Raw genomic sequence first — 23,096 nt, forward strand, 5'->3', positions numbered from 1 at the left:
TTTATTCCTGCACATTCTAGTTATTAAAACTTAAGATTTGTATATGAATAGGAAGCACCTGGTTTGAGTGGGGTTGAAAAAATACCCCAAGAGTTACTGAGGAAGTACATCATTTACAGTAGGGAAAAAGTTCATCCTAAGCTTCACCAAATGGATCAAGATAAAATAGCCAAAATGTATAGTGAACTACGAAGAGAGTCCATGGTATGTGCTGAACTTGATATTTGAATCTTGGTATTCTTCCCTAATTTTGTATATGTTTAACCTTCAGTTCTGTGCACATTAATATAATCAGTATTTCTGTGAAAGCCTTTAATTACCTATAGAATAAAGATGCTCTACTCCATGGATCTTTCAATCTTTTTTATGTGAGAAGACTGCAAGCATTTTATGGTGCATGCATAAAGTTATCCATGATAGCTTTATGTGTGGAATTAAGTATAATACTTTTTAATGGCTAACTCTTACTTGAAATAAGGGTGCAGAAACACATTGCGTGAGATCTATTTATTGGACCAATTTCTCTAGTCTGTTATTGTAGATTTTGGGTACTTTCTGTAAGAACTGCCCACAGGTAGAGGAACAAAGGAAGGGCTTAAACAGCTTTAACAACATGGTTTATGCCATTGTGCAGTGTGCTCATGCATACAAAATGAAAAACAGTATTACAATTCAGTGCACTCTCTCTTTCTAACTCACAAAATTAGCTTTTTCTGATTTATACTTCCCTTACATACAAACGTTTTTTCAAAACGCATGCTACAAGCCTTCCACATCCCTCTGTTGAAATCCAGAGTTCCAACATATCTTTCATGTAAATCATCATACAACAATTCTGTACCTATAGGGGAGTACTACTATCATGTGATGCATGTGACTCCCCCCTACATGCCACTACTAAATTACTGCTGTTCTTTTGGCAGTGCTCAAGTGCAGACATTTTTCTTTGAACTACTGATTACTGTAGGAGTAGTTTCACTTTATTTCCCTTAGTTCTACGTCCTTTAATTTCATTTCACGTTTCTTTGAGAGTCTTTGATTTACTGATGTTTGCTGGTTTATTACCTAACCTGAATACTGAAGTCACTGTCACCACTTCAGGTGCATATTACTCATCCGTTACTGCACTTTTGGCCACAGGTGTGCATGACCTGTTAGGAGGTTTCTCAGCTTTTGTTCTGGGGGAGATGAAGCATTCTGTGAAATACATGTTGGCTTCTATTTGTGCCCTTTTTCCTGTACTTTTTGAGTCTTTTAATAGAAGCAGGCTTACAAAATTTTGATCTTTTCCTTCCACCCTGGAGTTTGTCATGCCTTTTTACACATTTCTGAGGATTCTGCTCATCTCTCACTGGCTTTCTCAGAGATTATATCCCAGATATATGATATTGTATCTCTTGCCATGTTTGTTTGACCTTTATTGTTTCTACCTCTCTACTTTGTTTTTCCATGTCCCCTTATGTTCAATTTTACACTGATTTTGCCATCCTGTTGGATGACAGCATTAATATGTCCAGTCCTTCATGGTCTTCAGGTCTGTTTACCCTGGTAACTTTTAGGACAGGATCTCGTATTCTGGACCACCAGTTGTGGGTTTCACCTGTTTGGGGTGGGTCCCAATTTTCCTGTTAAATCCCACCTTTACTCCATTTTCTCACCTTTGTCTTTCTCTGACACTCTTTCTAATACCTCACTTCAATTTTCTTCCTGTCTGAGTTTTTTCATGGGAACCTATGTGATTTTCTGGGGACATTCTCTCCATCTTTCCTTCCACTGTTGGCTGCTGCTGTTTTCAGCTCAGACCTTATGTGGGATTTACTTCTTTTTGAGACTTTTTGGTTTGCAGTACTGTATTCTAGTGAACCCATCATCCAAATATGTATATGTGGGACCATCTTATGGCCTCATTTTTACAACATTTCAAGTGTGACCAATTATTGTATTCTTATTATTCTTGTATATGTGACTTCTGTCCAACAGTGATCCGCCTTTCACTTTGGGTGTCCAATTTGTCCCTGCTTGTCATGGCTTCCTGCTGGACCAATGTTTTAATATCCATACTAGCCATCTTGAGATACATTGTTACTTCAAATGGGTTTCTCATCATCACAAACTCTTCTATGACTGTCTGTTGTTGTGCAACCTCCCATTCTTTGCTAAGGGTTCAAAAATTTTCCATGTGTCTCAGCATTGGGTTCTTAATTGCCAACAGTTCCACTGACAATGGGGTACTTTCCTGTCCAGTAGGGACACAGTTGGCCCATTTTGTTTCCCTGTGGTGTATTCACTACTGATTGTTGGGTGATCCAAGTTTTATCAGCAAGACTTTTCATTCCCTTTCCTTTCCTAATCACTGTTGTCTTCTGCACTGATTTCCTTCCCATTAATTCAGAATCCTGCTCTCAGTTTGCATCTACCTGAGGCAGTGCAGACCCTTCTTTCACAGAGGGATATTGAGCCTATCAGCCATCCTTCTCCAGGCTTTTTTTGCACTCTCAGGAAAACTGGAGACATGCATCCTATGATCCATCTGTTCTTTCTCACCCACATTCTGGATCTTCCCTGCTTTACTGTGGAGTTCTTTCTCACACTTTAGCAGATGTTTTTCTCCAGGACTATGAATACCAAGGTATACCTCTCAAATGCCTACCTCCATATTTCTTTTTATCATCAGTCCTACTTATGAATGCTTAAAGGATGCATTTACACAACTACATGAATGATTGGCTCCTGTTAGCACTTTTCAAACTGCAGGCATTTCAATATATCTGCTTCTGACAGAAGTAGCTAGTGTTAGTTGTATTCTCAAGTTGGTGAAACTTTTGCTTTTGCCAATTTAATATTTTGCCCACTTGGTTGTATTTTTCAACAACCATCTCATTTGGGCCCAACTTTCTTCACTTTGTCTCTGTTCGATAGTTTTTTTTTTCAGTTCTTCATGTACTTGCTGCCCTCTCTGTTTCTTCACATAAGATTTTATTGTTTTGAGAGAATTAGGTTTCTGTGGAAACCCTTACCCATTTGTTTCATGCACATGTGTTCTTTTTAACAGACTGTGTACAACTAGTAATCTGGCTCATGATTGTTTGGATTTGTATCTTTCTGCAGATACTTTTCTTCAAGGTTGAGGAACATGGTTCATGAACAAGAGGCTTCTGGACAATGGTCTGAGATAAAAATATCTTATAATATCAGTATTTTGGAGTTTCTGTTGGTATAATATGCTTTGGATCATTTTCTTCCTCTGGTACAGAACCAGCACATTATTATCCATCCTGACAACTCTCCATGGTGACCTTTATCAATCAGAAGGAGCATCTTTTTCCTTTGTATTCAAACATTATAACTCCTTTTTTGGGCCCATATGCTCATATAAGTTTTCTTGCAGGTCCTGTTCTGAGTGCTTTAAATCTCATGGTGGATTGTTTTTCAAAATCGAAACAGTTTTATTCTATGGAATGGTCTGTTGGCCATCAGGTTTTCAGGTGGCTGTGCCCTTGATGAGGTACTCCTTATCTAGATGATTGTGCTACTTTCATCAAACATCATATTACCTAATTTGGTTTACAGTTCCTCATCCTCAAGCCCTTGCTGTGGAAGTTCTCAGTCAGAATTGGACTAATTGGTACTTTGCATTCCATTCTTCATCAGCAACCAGTTCTTCTGGATGATTATCTCAATATTGTTCTTTACTGCCTACCCTCTGTTTGATTATTCTTTCCCAATGGTTCATATTTTATGTATTTGTTAGGACTTATTTCCTAGTTATTTTGTTGTGTTAGCATCATCAGTGTACTGTATTTGTTATAGACATTTCAAATATGTTCTGCTTTATCCAGGTCAATCTTTCTTACCCTAATCTTTGGTGGATCATGTGAGACATTCTTCCTTCTTGCCTATTTCATTTCTATCTATTTTGTATCTTTATTCCTGGTCAAATCTGGAGAGACTTCTATTTTTTATATGTGTTCTTTGTTGCTATTTTGCCTGCATGGCATGTCTTCTGTTGTTCTCATTCTTACATTTTCATTCCCTGGCAATATTTCTTTGTATATGTCTTTTCTCTTCAACCCTGACAAGTTTGGTATGTTAACTAATTCAGTTTGCATATTCCTCTCTGTCTGATTCTTCCCAAACACTTTCTTTACTTTTGCATGGTGTTTCACCTCTATTGATTCTTGGATGAAATTCTTCAGTAAGGCATGTGGACTACACCTCACATGTTCATCTTCAATTATCTTCATCAGTTGGCTTATTGGGGAACTGTCTGTCACCATCCTTCAAACTTCAGTATGGTTGTGACTAGGCAAGTTATGTTTTCTGTCTATATATGTATATGTCCTATTGGTGGCATTTCTTATTTATATTTAGGATCCTGTTCAGTGATGAGTGTTGCCTGTCTTTGTGTGCTTTCTATCTCTCAAACATGCACTGCATGGCCAATAATGCACTCTGTTGAGATAGGGTATTTCATAAGAATGTTAGTAGGTTTTTCTCACAATAAATTTTCTCCATAAATATGGTCATTCTAGATGATACTTTCCCATTGACTTGCATGGGTAAAGCCATCCCTTCAATTGAATAAATAAAAGGGGTGGTTTGCTTTACAGTATAGGGTTTTTGTGGTCACCTGTTGCACTGTCTTTAGTGTTGACATTCCTCTGGACATTTTGTCTCATCCCTTATTATTATAGTGGAGTATGAGAGTCCTTTCTACTTTACAGTTTCAAGACACTTGGATGATGGACCATGGACTATGCTCCTTAAAATGATCATTTCCAGTCCGTAGAGAGAAGGGTGGTGGTGTGCCACTGGTGTTGATCATCCATTCATGCACTCCATCTCTGTGTGGTGGGTTCTCTAGGTTGAAGCTGTGCTTAGCATCTGTGAAGTTTTATCCGGAGGATGAGGTTGCACATATTTTCTAGGGGCATTCCACTATGCAGTGGGACCCAAATATTGACAATGTACAACAATTTCCAGTTTGAGGGATAACGTTGTTTGGGGTAAAGGTTCTTCTCATGCTGTACCTCTGTTTTCACTATGTGATGTTGTGCAGTAAGGTACCAGTCTGGTTGAGGTTAATTTGACATGACATATATCATTTGGAAGACAAGTTCCCAGATGTATGGGTGGTTTTGGATTTGTGCACATGCCCCATTTTGTATATTAGTTTGAAAAACATGCACTTCCCTTCTATTTGACTTAAGTAAAGATAGTGTGGGCTCTCCTCTTACCACAGGTCAGAGGTATATTTGTGATGGGTGTTGGTCCCACTTTGGGAGTCCTTTCATCACTATGTTTCTAACTCCTCTCAACACTTACATCTACAGTCCCAGATTCTGTAGCTGTGGCATGAATGCTCTTAGTTTTGATTGGTTCTATTTTTTGTTTGTCTATTCTTCTTTTGACTTTTTCACATTTCTCCTATCACAAGTTTATAAGATGATTTTTTTACACAGCATTTCATCTCTCACCTGGCCACTCTGTTTTTTTTTTTCGTGCTTCTTATAAATATTTTCAGTCTTTTTATAATTATTATTATTATTAGCCATTGGTTGAGTCTGTTCTTTTTGATGACTGAAACTTTTGTTTAGTATGAAGGCTTTCACATATCTCCCAATTTAATTTATTGGCCATGTTTCCTGGTGTTTCTCTTAAGACATATTCTCTTCTCCTTTCTTGTGAGAGCTATCACTCTGACATTTGTGCACTGCATGTCTCCCACATCCTTTACCACAGAAAAAGGTTTACATTATTCTCTGACTATTCCTTCAAACATGTAACCTGGACTGCTCATGAAGTGCTTAGAAACTCCTTTCTCTGAATGGTCATTGCAAACCTGATTGTCTTTTTTGTCCTGTACATGTTGTTCATTGTTATTTTACACATAATGCAATCAAAACATATTTTCTTACTCTGGGATTTCTCTTTCATTACTAACTTACCTCTTTTCTTCAAGTTCATTATCTCGTGACCCACTTTCCTCGAGGGTGAGATTCTGCAGGCAGTAATTTAGGTAACTCCTGACATTGTTATATTAGTTATATCATACTGTGAATTCATTTTCCACTGGTTTCAGCTCCTTATATTTGTTACTCTCTCTTCATTGACTCAACATATGTAAGTTGTTACTTCTTTCTTTCTATTGCAGAAAAACATGTTCTTATTTTAATATATCCATCTTATAAAAATGATAGAAATTGCCATGTGGCTGTTATTGCTTCATAGAGAATACCTTTTCTCTCTTCTGAAATTGCACTGAGTTTGGGATATGAAAAAGGCATTAAGTCTTTATAACCTTGCTTAGTGTTTGCTGATGAGGTTATCTTTTAGCAAGACTGCTCAGGCAGTATTTATGCTGTTTATGTTTACAGTAACCAATTACACAGTCTACCATTAAGGAACCTTATGCTAATAATAGAAACTTCTTATTCTGTCAATACACCTTGATTTTTCCCCCTACATTAAGCCTTCTTTTATTCCAGTAGAATAGTAGAAGTAATATTATTTACCCTGCTCTAAGACTTGGAAAGATTGATATGAGAGTAAGTGGATCAGTGATAAGTAAGGGCTGGTCTGGTTACCTATTAGTATAGTGCAGGCTACTCCTCATACTTAGAATTAGACCATTCATGATGGTTAGACCAGCTCGATGGGTCTTGTTGAACACAAGATACAAGCCTGGGATGATTCCTCTCAAGACATTGTTATTTGTATAAGTATGTAAATACTTGTCTATTGCTAAACAACATGACTTACTGTTCAAGCAACAACATGCATATATGTTCTGCAACTGCCAGAAGTATTTCTGTTGTTTGAGCAGTGTGTCATACTGCTCACCTATGCAACACTGTAGCTACAGACAGAAGGTTCTTTTCACAATATCTTTTGCTCTACCATCTTTCCCTTCATTGAGGATTCCCTATATGTTGAGGGGACCCCAGGGAAGGTTCTGTTTTTTCAATTTACCTCCTCTGGGATCTAAACATCCACCCACATGTTTGCTGTACATGGCAACCTGTGAAGGATAAGAGAGTATTCTGGTGGTTGAGGGGTTCAACACTAACACACCACTTTGGCCTTGAATTCCTGTAGATGGGTGGCCTTGGGGTGGCCCCCTCTTTAGCTAATCTGGTGGTCCACTCTGGCTAGGGCAACCAAATACCAGTGTTAGATGTTCTCATCAGGTGTTGTGGACGTTGTATCTGATGCTGGTGTTTGGGTATAGTGCCCACGAAACACTGGTGTTGGTGCAGTTTCCTTGTTTGACATTGTAGTGCATCCCCTCATAGGGTTCTATGGTGGGTGGGGTCAGTGGGAACTGACATCTCCATTTTTTTATTAAGGATGCTCCAAATAAAAATCTTAATAAAATAGTGAAAAAAACAGTGTATAGGTAAATGACCATATCTTGAAGATTTTGAGCAGCAATCCTCACCATTGGTATTTTCTTATATTGCATTCACTTTCAGACAAACCTTTAGGGCAAATGTCTCCCATTTTCATTCAGAAGGGACTAGAGGTACTTGCTGGTTCTTCAAAGTCAGTAAACAAGCTTTGATCTGGTGACATATTGGTGGAAACATCCACATCCCAACACAGTGAACTCCTATTGCATTCAAAGACAATTGAGGATATACCTATTGATGTTACACCATATGCTACTTTGAATTCATCACAAGAAGTTATTGTTGAGAGGGATTTGAAGAACATCCCAGAGTCAGAGATTCTCGCTGGTTTCTCCACCCAAGGAGTTTCTGCAGTGAGGCATATATCCACTTGCAAAGATGGAATTATGATGCCAACCAATGTCCTCATTCTCACATTTACATCACCACGTCTGCTTGCCACCATCAAGGCTGGTTATCTTAATTGCCATACATTCCAAACCCTCTCCGATGTTTTTTGTTTCAGCAGTTCAGTAACTCAAAGACGACATGTCGTGGCTCTTCGACGTGTGGTCGTTGTGGTGGCAAGGACCACAATGCTTATGTGTGTGAAATGGACCCTCAGTGCAACAACTGCAATGGCTATCACCTCTCCTACTTTTGTTTTTGTCCTAAATGGTTGAAAGAAAAAGAGGTGCAGCATTTAAAAAAATTCAAAACATTTTTTACACTGAGGCTCAAAAGTTGCTGTCCACCGCCTCATTTTGGATGTATGCTGCTGCACTTCGTTCCACAACTACAATGGGAGTACAGATAAATCTCTGTGTCTTCAAAAGAATCGTTCTCCAAACAAATGAAAAGTCCTTTGATCTCCATGGTTAAAGTTGAAAAATCAACTTCAATACCCATCTCTGTCCGTTACATACATTCCAACAAACCTTAAGATCCACATCCTTTGGTTGCCTGTACGTACAGGCATTTCCTCGGACACATCTTCTCCAAAACAATCATTTGTTCACATCCTCATTTGCCAGAATCCCCTTCCAACAGCAAAGACCTGCCCAATTGACCCAAGGCCAGATCCATGGAGGTCGATGGACCTCCCTCGAATAAGGACAGTAAAAGAAAAAGACATGGTCGTAAACAAAAGGGTTCTCAACCCAATTCGCCTACACGTAAATAAAAATGGCCACCCTGATACAATGGAATTGTCAAGGTTTATGTTCTAATCTGGATGATATCAAAACACTGATTTCTTCCTACTATCCTGTATGTCTCTCCTAACAGAAAACATTTCTGAAAGCTGCCACTACTGTCACCATTTGGCAGTTTTTTTTGTACAAAAATGGCAGGTTGTGTGATGGATGAGAGCATGGAGGGTTGGTACTATTGGTTGATCAGCACGTGCCTACCCTGTCTTTGCCACTTGACACACCCTTGAAGGCCACAGCCATCCATGTTTCCTTGGGTCATACCATCACAGTTGTTCTCTCTACCTGTTGCTTGGAGAGACATATGGTCCATTAGGCCTTGATGCTCTCATTAAACAGTTGCCTTCTCCCTTTTTCATCCTGGGGGACTTTAATGGACATCATCCCCTCTGGGGAAGTGCTAATATTGATAGGGAGGGGTCTCTCTGATTGTAAACTTTCTTTTTTCAATACTGGTTCTTCTACTTATTTTCATGCACCTAGTCAGTCCTTTACTGCTATTGATCTCTCAGTTTGCTCCTCCTTCATTATTCTCCCATTTTTCATGGAGGGTTGACAATAATCCATGAGGCAGCAATCATTTTTCCTATAATTTTGAAAGAGAATGGCAGTGGCCGATGCCACCCGACTCGCATGCCCCGGTGATAGCTGGATCAGGCAAACTGGCTCTCTTTCACTGCTCTGGAAGAGCTTGATTCTGTCATCGTCTGTAAGCCATCAATAGACGACTATGTGGCAGCAGTAACTCACTGTATTATACAGACAGCTGCTCAATGTATTACTAAAACCTCGACATGTTTTGCATTATATCCTTGTCCATGGTGGAATCCTGCCTGCCACATGGTACAGAAGGCTCATAAACAGGCCTAGGATACTTTCTATAGATATCTAACACTCTTGAACCATGTCGATTTTCAGCGGGCCTGTGCACATGCTCAGTGGGTAAGATGTCAAAACCAGAAGGAATCTTGGAATAACTTCACAATTGGTATATCTTCTACCACCAGTTCCAAACTCGTATGGGACAAGATTCGAAAGGTCAGTGGGCAATATAATTCTGACCCCCTCTCGCTCTTGCTCTCTGATGGCCAGGAAGTAGCTGATACCCTGAGCATTGCCAATACTCTAGGTGAAAGCTTTTGCTGGGTATCTAGCACTTCTGCTTCTTCTTCCACCTTCTTAGCCATTAAGACTCAGGCAGAGCAATCACCTCTTTCCTTTAGAGCTGATTGTCTCTGTTAATATAATTGTCTCTTTACACTGGTGGAACTCAAACTGGCCCTTCATCAGTCTGGCAGTAAATTGGTTGGACCTGATAATGTACACTGACACGCTACACCATTTATCTCCTGCTTCTCTTGCTATTCTTCTGATTGTTTTTAATCGGATCTGGCAGGAGAATGTTTTTTCCTGATACCTGGCACCAGGCTATTGTCCTACCTTTCTCCTAAGCCTGGGAAGGATCCCGAGATTCCTTCAAACTACCATCCAATTGCTTTGACGAGCTGTCTCTGCAAGACCTTAGAGAGGATGGTTAATGCTCATCTTGTTTGGTTTCTCAAATCAAACAATCTCCTTTAACCCACCCAGTGTTGGTTCCGATGACAGCATTCCACCTGATTTGACTTGAAATGTCAATCAGAGAAGCCTTCTCAAATGACAACATCTTGTATCAATCTTCTTTTACATTAAGAAGGCTTAAGATATAATATGGTGGTATGACATTTTGCAAGACCTCCATGTATATGGATTACATGGCTATTTGCCCATTTCCATTAATATTTTTTTAATGGACAGGAGATTCCAAGTTCTTGTGAGTTCAACACTTTCCCATTCTTTTCTACAGGAACTTGGAGTCCCTCAGAGCTCTGTTCTGAGTGTCACACTTTTCAGTATAAAAATTAATGCCATCGCTGAACAACTCCCTATTAATGTTGGAAACGGGCTCTATGTCGACAACTTTCACATCTTGAGTCAGTCATCGAACATGAGGTATATTGAGCGGCAGCTACATACTGCCCTCGATCATTTACTGAAGTGGCCCGGCCCATAGCATATGGCTATAACTTTTCTCTCTAAATTCATTTGTATGCTCTTTTGCCACCAAGGGGTATTCACCCTGACCCTGAACTCCGTATTGGTGACCTTGCGCTGCCTGTGGGCCCTGAGACAAAGTTCTTTGGGCTTATTTTCGACTGTAAGCTGTCCTTTATACCACACATCAAGCAACTATGGATCAAATGTACAAGAGCACTGAACATCCTCCATGTCCTCTCACCATTTGGGTAGTAGGTCGATGTTCTCTGCTAAAGATATATCGTACTCTTATTCAATTGAAACTCGACTATGGATCACTGGTTTATGGCTCTGCCAGACCCTCGGCCTTAAAGATGCTGGACTCTATTCATCATCAAGGACTTTGGCTATGCACTGGGGCTTTCTGCACTTCCCCATTTCAGAGCTTATACCCAGTGTCTCATGAATCTTCTTTGCACCTCTGCCATTTGCAACTGTCTTTACTACATGCTTCGAAACTTCGTTACTTACCGAAACATTCCATCTGGGTTTGTGTTTTCCTTCCTTGGTGGGCCATGATTTTTCAGAACAGACAATCTGCTATTGCTCCTTTTGGCCTTTGTATCCAGGTGCAGTTGGATGAATTGGGTATGTCCTTGGATAACATTGCTGTATCCACTGGTGAGCCCATCCCACCATGGCTTATTTACAGTCCCCAAATGTGACCTATCTTTAAGTCATTTGAGAAAAGTAGACACTCCTGATTGGAAATACTGTCTGCTATTTGCTGAACATCTTTCGAATAATCATTCCATTCTCATTTATACAGATGGTTCGAAATTAGGAGACTGTGTGGGCTCTGCCATGGTTTTGTTGTGTTTCAGTGGTTGTGCGCAGAATCCCCTTTACAGTTCCTATGTTTACTACTGAACTGTATGCCATTTTTCTTGCCCTGGATCACATAAAAGTTAAGCAGTAGTCAAATTGCACTATTTATACTGACTCGCTTTGTTCTTCTCTGGCTCTGGAATTGCTTCACGTTGGTTCACAACCTGTTCTCTCCAATATTCAAAACCGACTGGCCAATTTTTCTTTAACATCTACTTCTATCCAGGTTTTCTGGATACTATGTTGGTATTTGTGGGAATGATTTTGCTGACACTGCAGCTGTTGTTCTGTATTCAAGGCTTGGCTCCATGCCAACTGGCAGTCGACTTGGAGTGAGCAATGCAAAAACAAGCTTTTCCAAATAAAACCCTATATTGGACTTTGGCCGTCTTGCTTCAGTAAGGATCGGAAAGAGGAAATTGTTCTAACTAGACTATGCATATGTCACAGTATTTTAACTCATCGTTTTCTTTTATCTGGAACTGATGCACCAGTGTGTAGTTTGTGTAACACTCAGATCACAATAAGCCACATTTTACCTTCTTGCCGTCATGACGACTCTCAATGATGCACCATTTTAAACATGTTCTGTCCCCGGGTTTTTCCATAATGTTAGACAGTGTTATTGGTGATGGTGACACTGTCCACCTTGGTAATGTTTTCAGTTTTTTACAGGCCATTAATGTTTTTAATGCCATTTAAGTTTTTTAATTTATACATTACACCTTTTTAATATGGCTTCCTTTTAAAAATCACAGTTCATCTAGTTCGATTTGAAATTAGAAACTGGCCATAACATTAATTAACACAAAACCAGGACTGGAAAGGCCAACTTCAGGTGACTAACGCTGCTGTTTGAACTAACCATTAGTTATCCTAGTGAGTTATTCTTATAATTTTGTTACACGTATTTTAAAACTTTTTATTACTTTCCTTTTTGATAAAGGCCATAACGTCAAATAACTCAGAACTAAGACTGGAAAGGCCAACTTCAGGTGATTTATGTTGGTTTTAGTACTTACCTATTAATCTTCCTGGTGAGTTATGATAATTACAGTTACACTACAGAAAGTCCTTTACAACCTGAATTGCTGTAGTTTTTCTCTTAACATTGTAGACTAGATGTAAACATTGGTGTTTTGCTATTTATGTGTTTTTTTTAACTTTATTTTGTTTTACCTTAATTTCCTTTTATGAATTTTACTGAATTTACTTTTATCTTTTTTACTGGATATTTTAGCTCAGATAGCCTAGCTGCTTTGTGCTATAAAATACTAAATCAACCAACCAACTACTATCTTTATTGAGTGAAGAGAAGGATACAAATTCTCAGTTAGTTATGCTTCCTAGTGGGTGACATGCTCTATGGGTTTTTTTCCCCTTTCTAATGCTACAATTCCTTTATCAGCATGAACCCTTTTATCTTATCTGTGTAAGATTCTGTTTTGTTGTAAACATTATTGGAAATAAAATTAAAATATTTCTTTGTGAACATGTATTTCAAATATTTACCTATTTGCACAATCTCTCACTTTTCCTTTACAGTTTCTTCAAATACTAATTCTCACAGGCATTACTGTTCATGAAGGATGTGTAACTTTTCTGTTGTTAGATAGCTATAGTTTAATGATGATTATATTATAGGCTGGTACAGTTCATATTAATGTGGAATTTTGTTCAAGGCTTAATTAAGACTTGCTCAAAAATCTTTAAAGTGAAGTGAGTATATTTGTTGAGTATCTGAAACATGTTTTCAGGTAAAAAAAATGTAAACATTTGTTATTCTCTGTTAACAAAAGTATTTCCTTGGGCATCACTTTTTCCATTCCAGAGATATGATTTAATTTTTGTTGGTTACTAACATCATTTTGCTCAAAGTATATGGTTATTTGAAATGAACAGAAATACTTGGTATATCTCATACACCCATGTCTGTATATTTCATTTGATAATGCATGGATCTTTGTTAACTACCCATTCAAGGATGTATGTAAATATAATTTGTTGTTGATTTACTTTTTGTGATCTTATTTCTCTCTGGGCTCTCTGAGCAGGAGTATACATACACAGTCTTTTTAACTAACATAATTGTAGTAAGAAAAATTTTTTACTTTTTTTTTAATTTACAGGCTGTTTTTGTTTTTATCAGATTATCATACATTGTTCTGTTTCATCATTTAAGAGAAGTGTAAGATGAGAAATGTTTGTACTGTTCTAAGATGAGCTTTCTGTTTACTTAGACCACTGGCAGTGTACCTATCACTGTGCGTCACATTGAGTCAGTGATTAGAATGGCTGAGGCACATGCTAGGATGCATCTTAGGGACTACGTTCATGAAGATGATGTGAATATGGCTATCAGAGTTATGCTAGAGAGTTTTATTGACACCCAGAAATACAGTGTCATGAGAAACATGAGAAAGGTAAAAAAGTTATTTTTCAAACTTAGTACTACTAACTTAACTCATTCTTTCAGGCCCATATGTGTGATAATAGCCACATTTGCATTCATCAAAATTCATTACTTCTTAATAAAAATTATACCCAGAATTCAGATTCATCAAACATAAAACTTGACAGGCATTAATTTTTTAAACCTGAATTTAATTTTTTTGGTAAATTTGTTATGAATAAGAAGCAATAGATGACATAGCTTTATGGTATTTTCAAATAAAACTGATTCACACTCAAGAATGAATGAAATAGGTTTACTAGGTAATGACACATTTGGCTAAGAAAATAATTCTGAATTTCTCTGAAACTGTTGAGTTGTTGAAATGAAAGATACTGAATAAAAATTCATGGTGAAAACTATGCATAAAACAAAAACTACACTGAGTATATTATTTCAGCAGTAGGGAATATTATATAATAAATTGTACAAGTTAAGAGATCTGCTAAATTTGTGGATATTCTCCATGTATATTTGTTCCAGTTTACATCATGTAACATAACTAAAGTCTATAGCTTCATTCGTTTTTAGGGTATGTAATTCCACCAACATTACTGATCATTCCAACTAGAAAATAAGGGAGGTTGTAACTTTGAGAAATCATGTGTCTCACCTTTGGAGATAATTGCTGTTCACTTTCATTTAAAAAAAAAAAAAAAAATGCAACTTTACAGCTATACCTGCAAAAGGCAAACCAGGGGAACAATACAGAACAGTAGGTAGCTATATTGAAAGTAGCTTAATGACTTTCATGTTCATGTTACGTGAAAATTGCACAAACCTAGAATAAAGAAACAAAATTTTAAATTTACATTAACCATATTGTGATAGGTCAGATCAAAGGCCATGTTGTTGCATTTGTTGAACCTCATTCCATATTTTATTCAACTACTAATTTATAACATTAAGTTCATCAAACTGTACATTATCATTCAGGTTTTCATATTATACATTATTTAATTTTTTACTTCAAAAGTAAACATTTAAAAAACACTAAATCAATTTTTGATTGTCACTTGGTATGTTGAATGCACCACTGGTTCAAAGTAGATGTTAGTGATGTGTAAATATATATTTTTTATGAATTAGTAACTCAAATCACTGATATTGATAAGCTAGAATATAAAATATGAACCTTGTATCTTTTCTCTTTATTGAGACATGACTTGTGTACTGAAAGAAAGAAATTGGCCCCACTCACATATTTCCATTTTTGAAAACAGTCCCTTATATGCACTTATTTCAATATATGACATATGAATAACTAAATGAAAGTTCAGAATGTCCTCCTAGTGGCTTTCTCAATAATTTTAAAATCTTAGGAATCCATCTTGTTCTTTCAAATCAAGATTTCAAGCAGTCTAAACTGTTTAAAATTGCATTTTTTTAGACATAATACAGCTTAGTTACTAAGCTTGATAATTTAAGGTGAAGTTCTATGGTATCAATATATTTATGATTTTTTGTTTCTTTAAAATATATAAATATATATATGTATACATAAAACGTAAAAAAATTTTCTTTTGACATGATCCATGTGTAAAATTTGAAATGACTTAGAAACCTACAGCAAATTATTATATAAATCATTTTTGCTAGAAGTTACAATTATTTACTATACTTATTCATTGACTGTTGTATATTCTAAGAAAAAAATAAGTTTAACAGCTTGTTTGTAAATAGTAATAACTTATAAACATATATAATGTATAATAACTGAAATGTGACTGTAGTTTGCAAAATACTATTCTACTATGAATGCACATGCACTATGTCATTACAACTTCTATCTTAGCTAGCAATGGTTGAGGGTTAATATAAATATATAATGTTATGACACTTAAGCTATTTAGATTAACTATTTGTGTTTTTGAGTCATTCTAGAAAGTAAAATGCATAATTTATATTTACTTCCTAATTTTTTATGGTGGTTGTGAGATCAGTTAACTTTATAAAATGTGTACAGAGTTTCCAATTTTATAGTGAAAAAAAACAGATAAAATAGAAAGTTTTCTGTAAAAAACATATTGTAATAACCTGGAGGTTATAAGGATTTCACCAGTGAAATTTGAAAGTTTTCTTGTGCATAAAAGTTTTTTTAATTTTTACAATGAAAATTGCTGTGTATGTTGCCTAGTCAACATTGTGAAAAAACAAAGAGAACATCTTCAATTAAAATATCTTACCACTTTATTTACAAATCTGATATTTTGTGTACAAAAGCCTTGTAATGTTCACTAAATAACCTGCAGAGGTTTGCAAATGTATGCTTACATTATCACAAATCATAGTAGAATTACTCTCATGGATACCTTTGTGACTACTCATAATGAAAAGGTTAAAATTAACCTTAATTCTATACATCCAAACATTAACTTCACATGTGAACAGGAAGAAAGCAATCAAATATAATTTCTTAACCTCAAAATTACAAGAACTGATACACGATTTAAAATAGGAATCGACCAGAAAAATCACCCATACTGGACTATACACTCCTTGGGATTCAGCACATAAAACAAAACAAAAACTCAACATACTAAGAAACCAAATAAACACAGCCATAAAACTATGCTCACCAGATAAAATTAAAGACAAATTAGACAATAAAACAATACTTCATAAACATCATGTATTCTCCACAAATCGTAGGAAAAAATTATATGCACACCTAGACAAAAAGAAAAATCAATTGACAAAAGTAAATATGTCTCACAAATTAAAAAATCATGAAACTAAATACTGCTGCATACCATACATTCCTGACATCAGCAGATAAATAAGTAACATTTGGCAAAATCTAGGAACAAAATAACAAATTTATTCAAAAACATGGCACAAAATTAAGGTCTGTACTATGTAAAAACTACACTGACAAACACAACACCAATATTATTTATAAGGTACAATGTGATAACTGCCACGACTTCTATATTGGAGAAACAAGTAGAAGAATGGAAACCAGATTCAAAAAACACAAAAAGTCACCTTAACACGTTTTCGAACACTGCAAATCAAATAAACACAACATACCTATAGAAAACACCCAAATACTAAATAAAGAAACAAATAAAAACAAATGCAAAATTAGAGAAGCCTTACTTATACAACAAATCAAGCCCAAAATAAACCTTTATACCTATATTAATAAATATAATGAAACAGCTAAGCACACCCTCTGCATTCCTACACTCAGTTACACAACCCTCTTCAAATAGGTGGGTCAGCTTTCAGTCAGTTACCTTTTTCTTTCTTTGTGAACCTGACGATAACAGAAGAAGGTCGAAAAGTTTTGCTCCTCTACATAAAAAAATTTTCTCAACCCAACCAGCCGTTTTTACATGTATATTTTTTTCTACAAGTGGTTTTTCTCATCATCACTGAGTGAATAATATGAAGTCTTGACACAAAACTATATGAAAGATAGAACAGTGATTATCATTTGTTTAATTTTCTTGCCATGGGTATCCTTTATTAAGCATGATACAATATTTTAGTGTCTTAAATTCAAAATTTAATAAATTACCACTCGTAGTATTGAGTTTTAAGTTTCTAATCCCACAAGGCAATATTTTTAAAAATCCTGAATTTCCCCGAGCGTGACACATTTTCTCCAGGCATTTCTTCTCTATTTTACCCACCACCCCTTAAGTGTGAAATTAAATGTAAATTACTTTTTAAAATTGTCATTACTTATACAAACCATCATTTTTATAGCTTTCAAGTTTGTTTGATTATAAAGTCATCAAGTAGAAAATTAGACCTTCCTTGTGACATCTTCTCTTTCAGGATTTGTTTCTACTTCTCTTATACATTTAATGATGTATTTTATATATATATATATATCATCTTCTGAACAAAAATGTCAGTTTCACTGTTACTCATGGCTTGCATCATTTTGTAATCATTTTTGCCACATGGTTAGAAGGACAGAAAAATTGTGACAGGTTGTAAAATTGTCTACGTTTTGCATGTTATTAGCCTTTGCTCTTTGATACATTATTTAATTAAATAAAAATTGTGTTACTACCATTAATATAAAAAAGTAGGGTTAAGTGTAATCAACAAGAAGAAAAAAGAAGATTGGGTAAATACTTTATTTCTTGTTTTTCATGTTTGTTTATTATTATAAATGTAACTAAAATATAAAAGCAGGGATTATCTTAGGCTAATTAACATTAAATTAGGTAAAATGAATAATAATATTCCAGTAAAAATGTTTTACAAGACACACATTTAAGCAGCTCTTAGTAGCTCATGGATAATGTAATTTGATAGCATAACATGAGTGCACATACCCCAAGTAATTTACAACTTATAATGGCATGGATAGTACTTAGACACAGTTCAAGGGCTATAAAATAACAAAATTTAATTATAAATAATTATGAGCTTAAAGCTACTAAGGATAAACAATTGTAGTTTCATGTTACAACTTGAAGTCATTCTAGAAAGAAAAAAGGAATTATTTAGCATTTGTTGTTGATTGATCCTGTATAGAGATAGGGCAAAGAAGATAAAAGTATTTTTAATGTTAACATGAAAAATTGTTTTGCACATGTCCTATTCAAACCAAATACTTCACATATTCATGGACAAATCTTTATTTCAATTTATTAAAAATATTTCACTGGAAAACTATGACTTTTTGTATGTGAAAGATTTAGAATGTTAACTGAAAGACTGCCAAATTTTGTAAAAATATACATAATGTATTAAAATCTAGAAGTATTAAATATATAAAGACTTTAAATGAGTATAAGAAGGTCACATGATTGGTCAACCTGACTGAGCCCACATTGAAAGAGTTAACATTTGTTGCATCTCTCATTCTCAGAGTTTTTTGATACAGTTTTGTTTCTTCTGATTCAATGTTTAATTAATAACCACCTCAAAATAGTAAAAATAATCATTCTTTTACTGGAAATTGTGTAACTTAAAAATATGATGCAAAGTCAGTTACTTCCTCTTGACCATTTCTGGCAACCTGAATCTGCATTTGGAAAAGTTAACTATAGTGATTCAAGTGAAAAGTTGTGCTTGAATTGGCAAAGAAGTACATTGCTAGATAATTGAATTACTTATTTTGGTGAATTGTTTGGTCATAAAAAGTTAGAAAACATTAAAGCTATATATTATTCTCCTTTCTTGAAATGAATATTTATCTGTTTGCTTAAGCAGATGTTTGAAAATACTTTCCAGAATACCCATCAGAAATCAAAACATGGGGCAGGATGGCTAAAAAAGTAATTAATTAAAATTTTACATTTTTATAGGAAAAATGTTCAAAGTTTGCTATCATTAACTAACACTGTACTTAAAGCTGCAGGAATTAAGGGTGTGAATTTATCATTCACAAAAGTATTCTGAAAAAAAAAAAAAAATCAAGAATTTTCCTCAACCTTTTGAACTGGCAAGCAGATGAACGAATAAATTTAATACATTTGTAAGCATACAGAAATTATTAAACAAATCTTAATAAAGTTTGCATCAAAAGAAGATCCTAATTTGGAGTTTATTCCCTTAAGATGATTTCAAAGGTGAGTTGGTTGGTTAGTTGGTTTGGCGTTTCATGGCAAGATCAGAATAATTTTATAACTTCATGATGTTACTTATCCTTATGAAAAACTCAGGATGCTTAGCTGCAAGTATCCTTTATTAAATGATATAATTTGTTCTGCTCAGAAGGTATCAAACCTTCCAGTTTTTGTAGAATGGAATTATGAATTATTAAATTTCCTGGTAAATTTTGTAAACAACAATACCAATCACACATACACATTCTGACAATGTTGGGGTAATTTTGTTGATGAGTCTATTTTTGATTAAAGATTATTTGAGAAAAAATTGTGTTATGTGAATTAGTCTTTGTCTTCTTGTGGAATAGAGCACTTATTAAGATTTTTTTCTTAAGACTTTTTCCAGGTACCTGTCATATAGAAAAGGCAACAATGAACTGTTGCTGTTTATTCTTAAACAACTGGTGCATGAACAAGTGGCTTTCTTACGTAGTCGATATGGTACAGATGTTGATGTTGTGGAAATTTCAGAGAAGGATCTTGGTGACAAAGTATGTTGTTTTGTTTTCATTGAGCTATATGTAATAGTGTGTTAATTATTTGAAGCATTTCTTCTCATTGTTGAGGAACTTTGTATATTATGACTGATTTTGGAGTGTTTTACTATTTTTAAGCACATTTGTGAATTTTTATTTTATTAAGAAAAATACTTGTTAATGTTAAATTCCTCTTACAGTCCTAAGCTAATTGCATGGTGTTTTCTCTGAATTCAGTTGAATATATTTCTTTTTTTTTAATATGATGTGAATTAACAATAGTTCTTATGAAATTTGTAAAGAAAACTACTGTCACAGAACTTGATAATGATACTTGTTACTATATTTTCTTTGCAAGCATACGTAATATTTATTAGTGAAACAATAAAGACATTATAATAATTATCAAAGCATATTCAAAGTAAGTAAAATTATAGCAAATAGTTTTAAAAGATGTATATAGCAAAGAAAAGTATTCTAATATTTTCAAAGGTGAACTATACCTTAGTAGGCCCCTAGTGGCACAATGGTATGTCTGCAGACTCAAACTGCTAGAAATCGGGTTTCAGTACCTGTGGTGGGTAGAGCACACATAATCAGTGATGTCGAGAAACCAAATAAACACTGCCATAAAACTATGTTTACCAGATAAAATTAACGATGAATTAGACAAAATAAAACAATACTTCATCAACATCAAGTATTCTCCACAAATCGTAGGAAAACATTATGTGCACACACCTAGACAGAAAGCAAAATCAACCAACAAAATAAATATATCTCACAAATCAAAAAATCACGAAACCACATACTGCTGCATACCATATATTCCCGACATCAGCAGAAAAATAAACAACATTTGACAAAAACTAGTAACAAAATATGACATTCCAATTAATACCAAATTTATTCAAAAACCAGGCACAAAACTGAGGTCTATACTATGTAAAAACTACACTGACAAACACCAAACCAACATTATTTATAAAATACAATGTGATAACTGCCACAACTTCTGTATTGGAGAAACAAGTAGGAAAATGGAAACCAGATTCAAAGAATATAAAAAGTCACCTTCACACATTTTCGAACACTGCAAGTCAAATAAACACAACATAACCATAGAAAACACTCAAATACTAAATAAAGAAACAAACATAAACCAACGTAAAATTAAAGAAGCCTTACTTATACAACAACGCAAGCCCAAAATAAACCAATACAAAGGAGCACCTTTATACCTATATTAAATATAATAAATGATATAAAATTATATATTCAAACATCTAACACCGCCTTCTACATTCCGACACTCAGTTACACAACCCCTTCCAAACATGTGGTCAGCTTCCGGTCAGTTACCTCTTTCTTTCTTTGTTAACCCGACGATGACCGAAGAAGGTTGAAACGTTGTTCGCTCTTCTACGTAAAATATTTTCTCAACCCAAATGAGCCGATTGTACATATATAGAGCATACATAGCCCATTGTGCAGCTTTGTGCTTAATTTCAAATGAACAAATCTTTTACTTTAGTTGGAAAGTGTGAGATACCAGTACCCCTTTTAAATGTCAAAGTTGACACTGATTGTTTATTAAAAACTCACAATCTTTGTACTTATTATGGATATAGATCCCACTTTTTCTACTTTATAATTGAAAGAGTTATTAGCCATTGGCTAATTTTACATTCAAATATTTTTAAGGAGAAATTTTGTGTAAACCTGTTTAGGGATTCATCTCTTCTACTTTTTATCATGGCTATGTTTGAACTATTACACAAAAACTATTTTTGTTTTGAAATAAATTGCAGTAACAAACCAATTTTTCATTCTTTTGATAAAACATTGGCAGGGCTATTTCAATCTGTCTAGTCTTGAACCATTATCCTTAATTAGTGCTTGTTATTTATTCACTACAAGCAATAAATCAATCTTAATAACCTGAATTAAACAAGTAATTTTTGTGTGATTGTTTTCCCACTTACAATCACTTAGTTTTTGTATTATGTCACTATTGTCCTGTTTGTCTGTATTATATCTTTCCTTGTTTTTTATTTCTAGGCAAGACAAATTAATATTCACAATCTGCGACCATTCTTTGAGAGTGAAATTTTTCAAGCCCACAATTTTACACATGATCCTAGGAGAAGACTCATTATTCAGACTTTTTAATATTGAAGAATGAGCCATTCAAAGTTAGCATTGTGAAATAATGTTTTTCTGTGAACATTTTTATTTATCAGAACAATTTTGTATTTACTGTTTTATCTACATTACCAAAATATGTTTGAAATGTAAGAAAGAAAAATTAAATTCTTGTAAGAAATTTTTATTCAGTGTGGTAGGTTTTTAATTTCAAGAAAATAATCCTTCCATGAAAGCTGTCAGTAAAGGAAACTCTTTGCTTTGCATGGGTTATGTGAAGGATATTTAAAAAAAAATAAAAAATCTCAAAATAAATGTAATTCTTTGAATACACTGTCAGAAATACTTGGAAATTTAGTTTATGGTCTCAAAAACAATTGGGCTTTATTATTGGTTAGATAATATCTTTGTTAGAAAAAGGTTTTTTAGGTACAGTGTAGTCATCTATGAAATTCATTTTAATCATAGATATAATTTATATGGTTAATGGTTATTTTATTATATCTGTTTTCCTGGTTTCTTTTACTTCTGTATATTTCTTGACAACCATATAACAATAATGCACCTGTTACAAATGCTTGTCTTTAATAAGAAACTGTGTCAAAAAAGCACACAATCTGTCCACCTAATCAGTAAATCCAAGCATGATTAATATATGTTCAAAAGAAGCCTTGCAAAAGTTTTGAGCTATCAGTCTTTAAAATGTACAAAATCCTAAATAAAAATAAAACTGATAATGACAACTGTTAAGTTAGATAAGCTAATTGGAGTTGCATGTATGTGTTAGTTGTTTTTGTTTTTTTTCTGTTGTATTACATGTTTTGCCAGCTGTTTGACATAAAGATGTGAAAGACATAATTTACCGTGTTTACTCGCTTATAAGATGGGGATTTTTCCTCGAGATTTCGGGCTCAAATTGGGGGGGCCCGTCTTATAGG

The 23,096-nt window shown here is 34.7% G+C and overlaps 1 protein-coding gene across 2 annotated transcripts in view; it reads left to right on the plus strand.

Annotated features, from left to right (window-relative positions):
* Window positions 1-22,345, plus strand: part of Mcm2 (DNA replication licensing factor Mcm2) — a 76,600-nt gene extending 54,255 nt beyond the window's left edge. For both annotated transcript variants that reach the window (XM_076506254.1, XM_076506253.1), the window contains exons 16-19: window positions 52-204; window positions 13,747-13,929; window positions 19,873-20,028; window positions 22,075-22,345. In XM_076506254.1, coding sequence (XP_076362369.1) covers window positions 52-204; window positions 13,747-13,929; window positions 19,873-20,028; window positions 22,075-22,185 — 603 coding nt within the window. In that variant the 3' untranslated portion in view covers window positions 22,186-22,345. The remainder of the gene's footprint in view (window positions 1-51; window positions 205-13,746; window positions 13,930-19,872; window positions 20,029-22,074) is intronic.
* The last annotated feature ends 751 nt before the right edge of the window (window positions 22,346-23,096 follow it).

The sequence above is a fragment of the Tachypleus tridentatus genome, chromosome 6, assembly GCF_004210375.1.
Source record: "Tachypleus tridentatus isolate NWPU-2018 chromosome 6, ASM421037v1, whole genome shotgun sequence".
In the NCBI taxonomy this organism is placed as follows: Eukaryota; Metazoa; Arthropoda; class Merostomata; order Xiphosura; family Limulidae; genus Tachypleus; species Tachypleus tridentatus.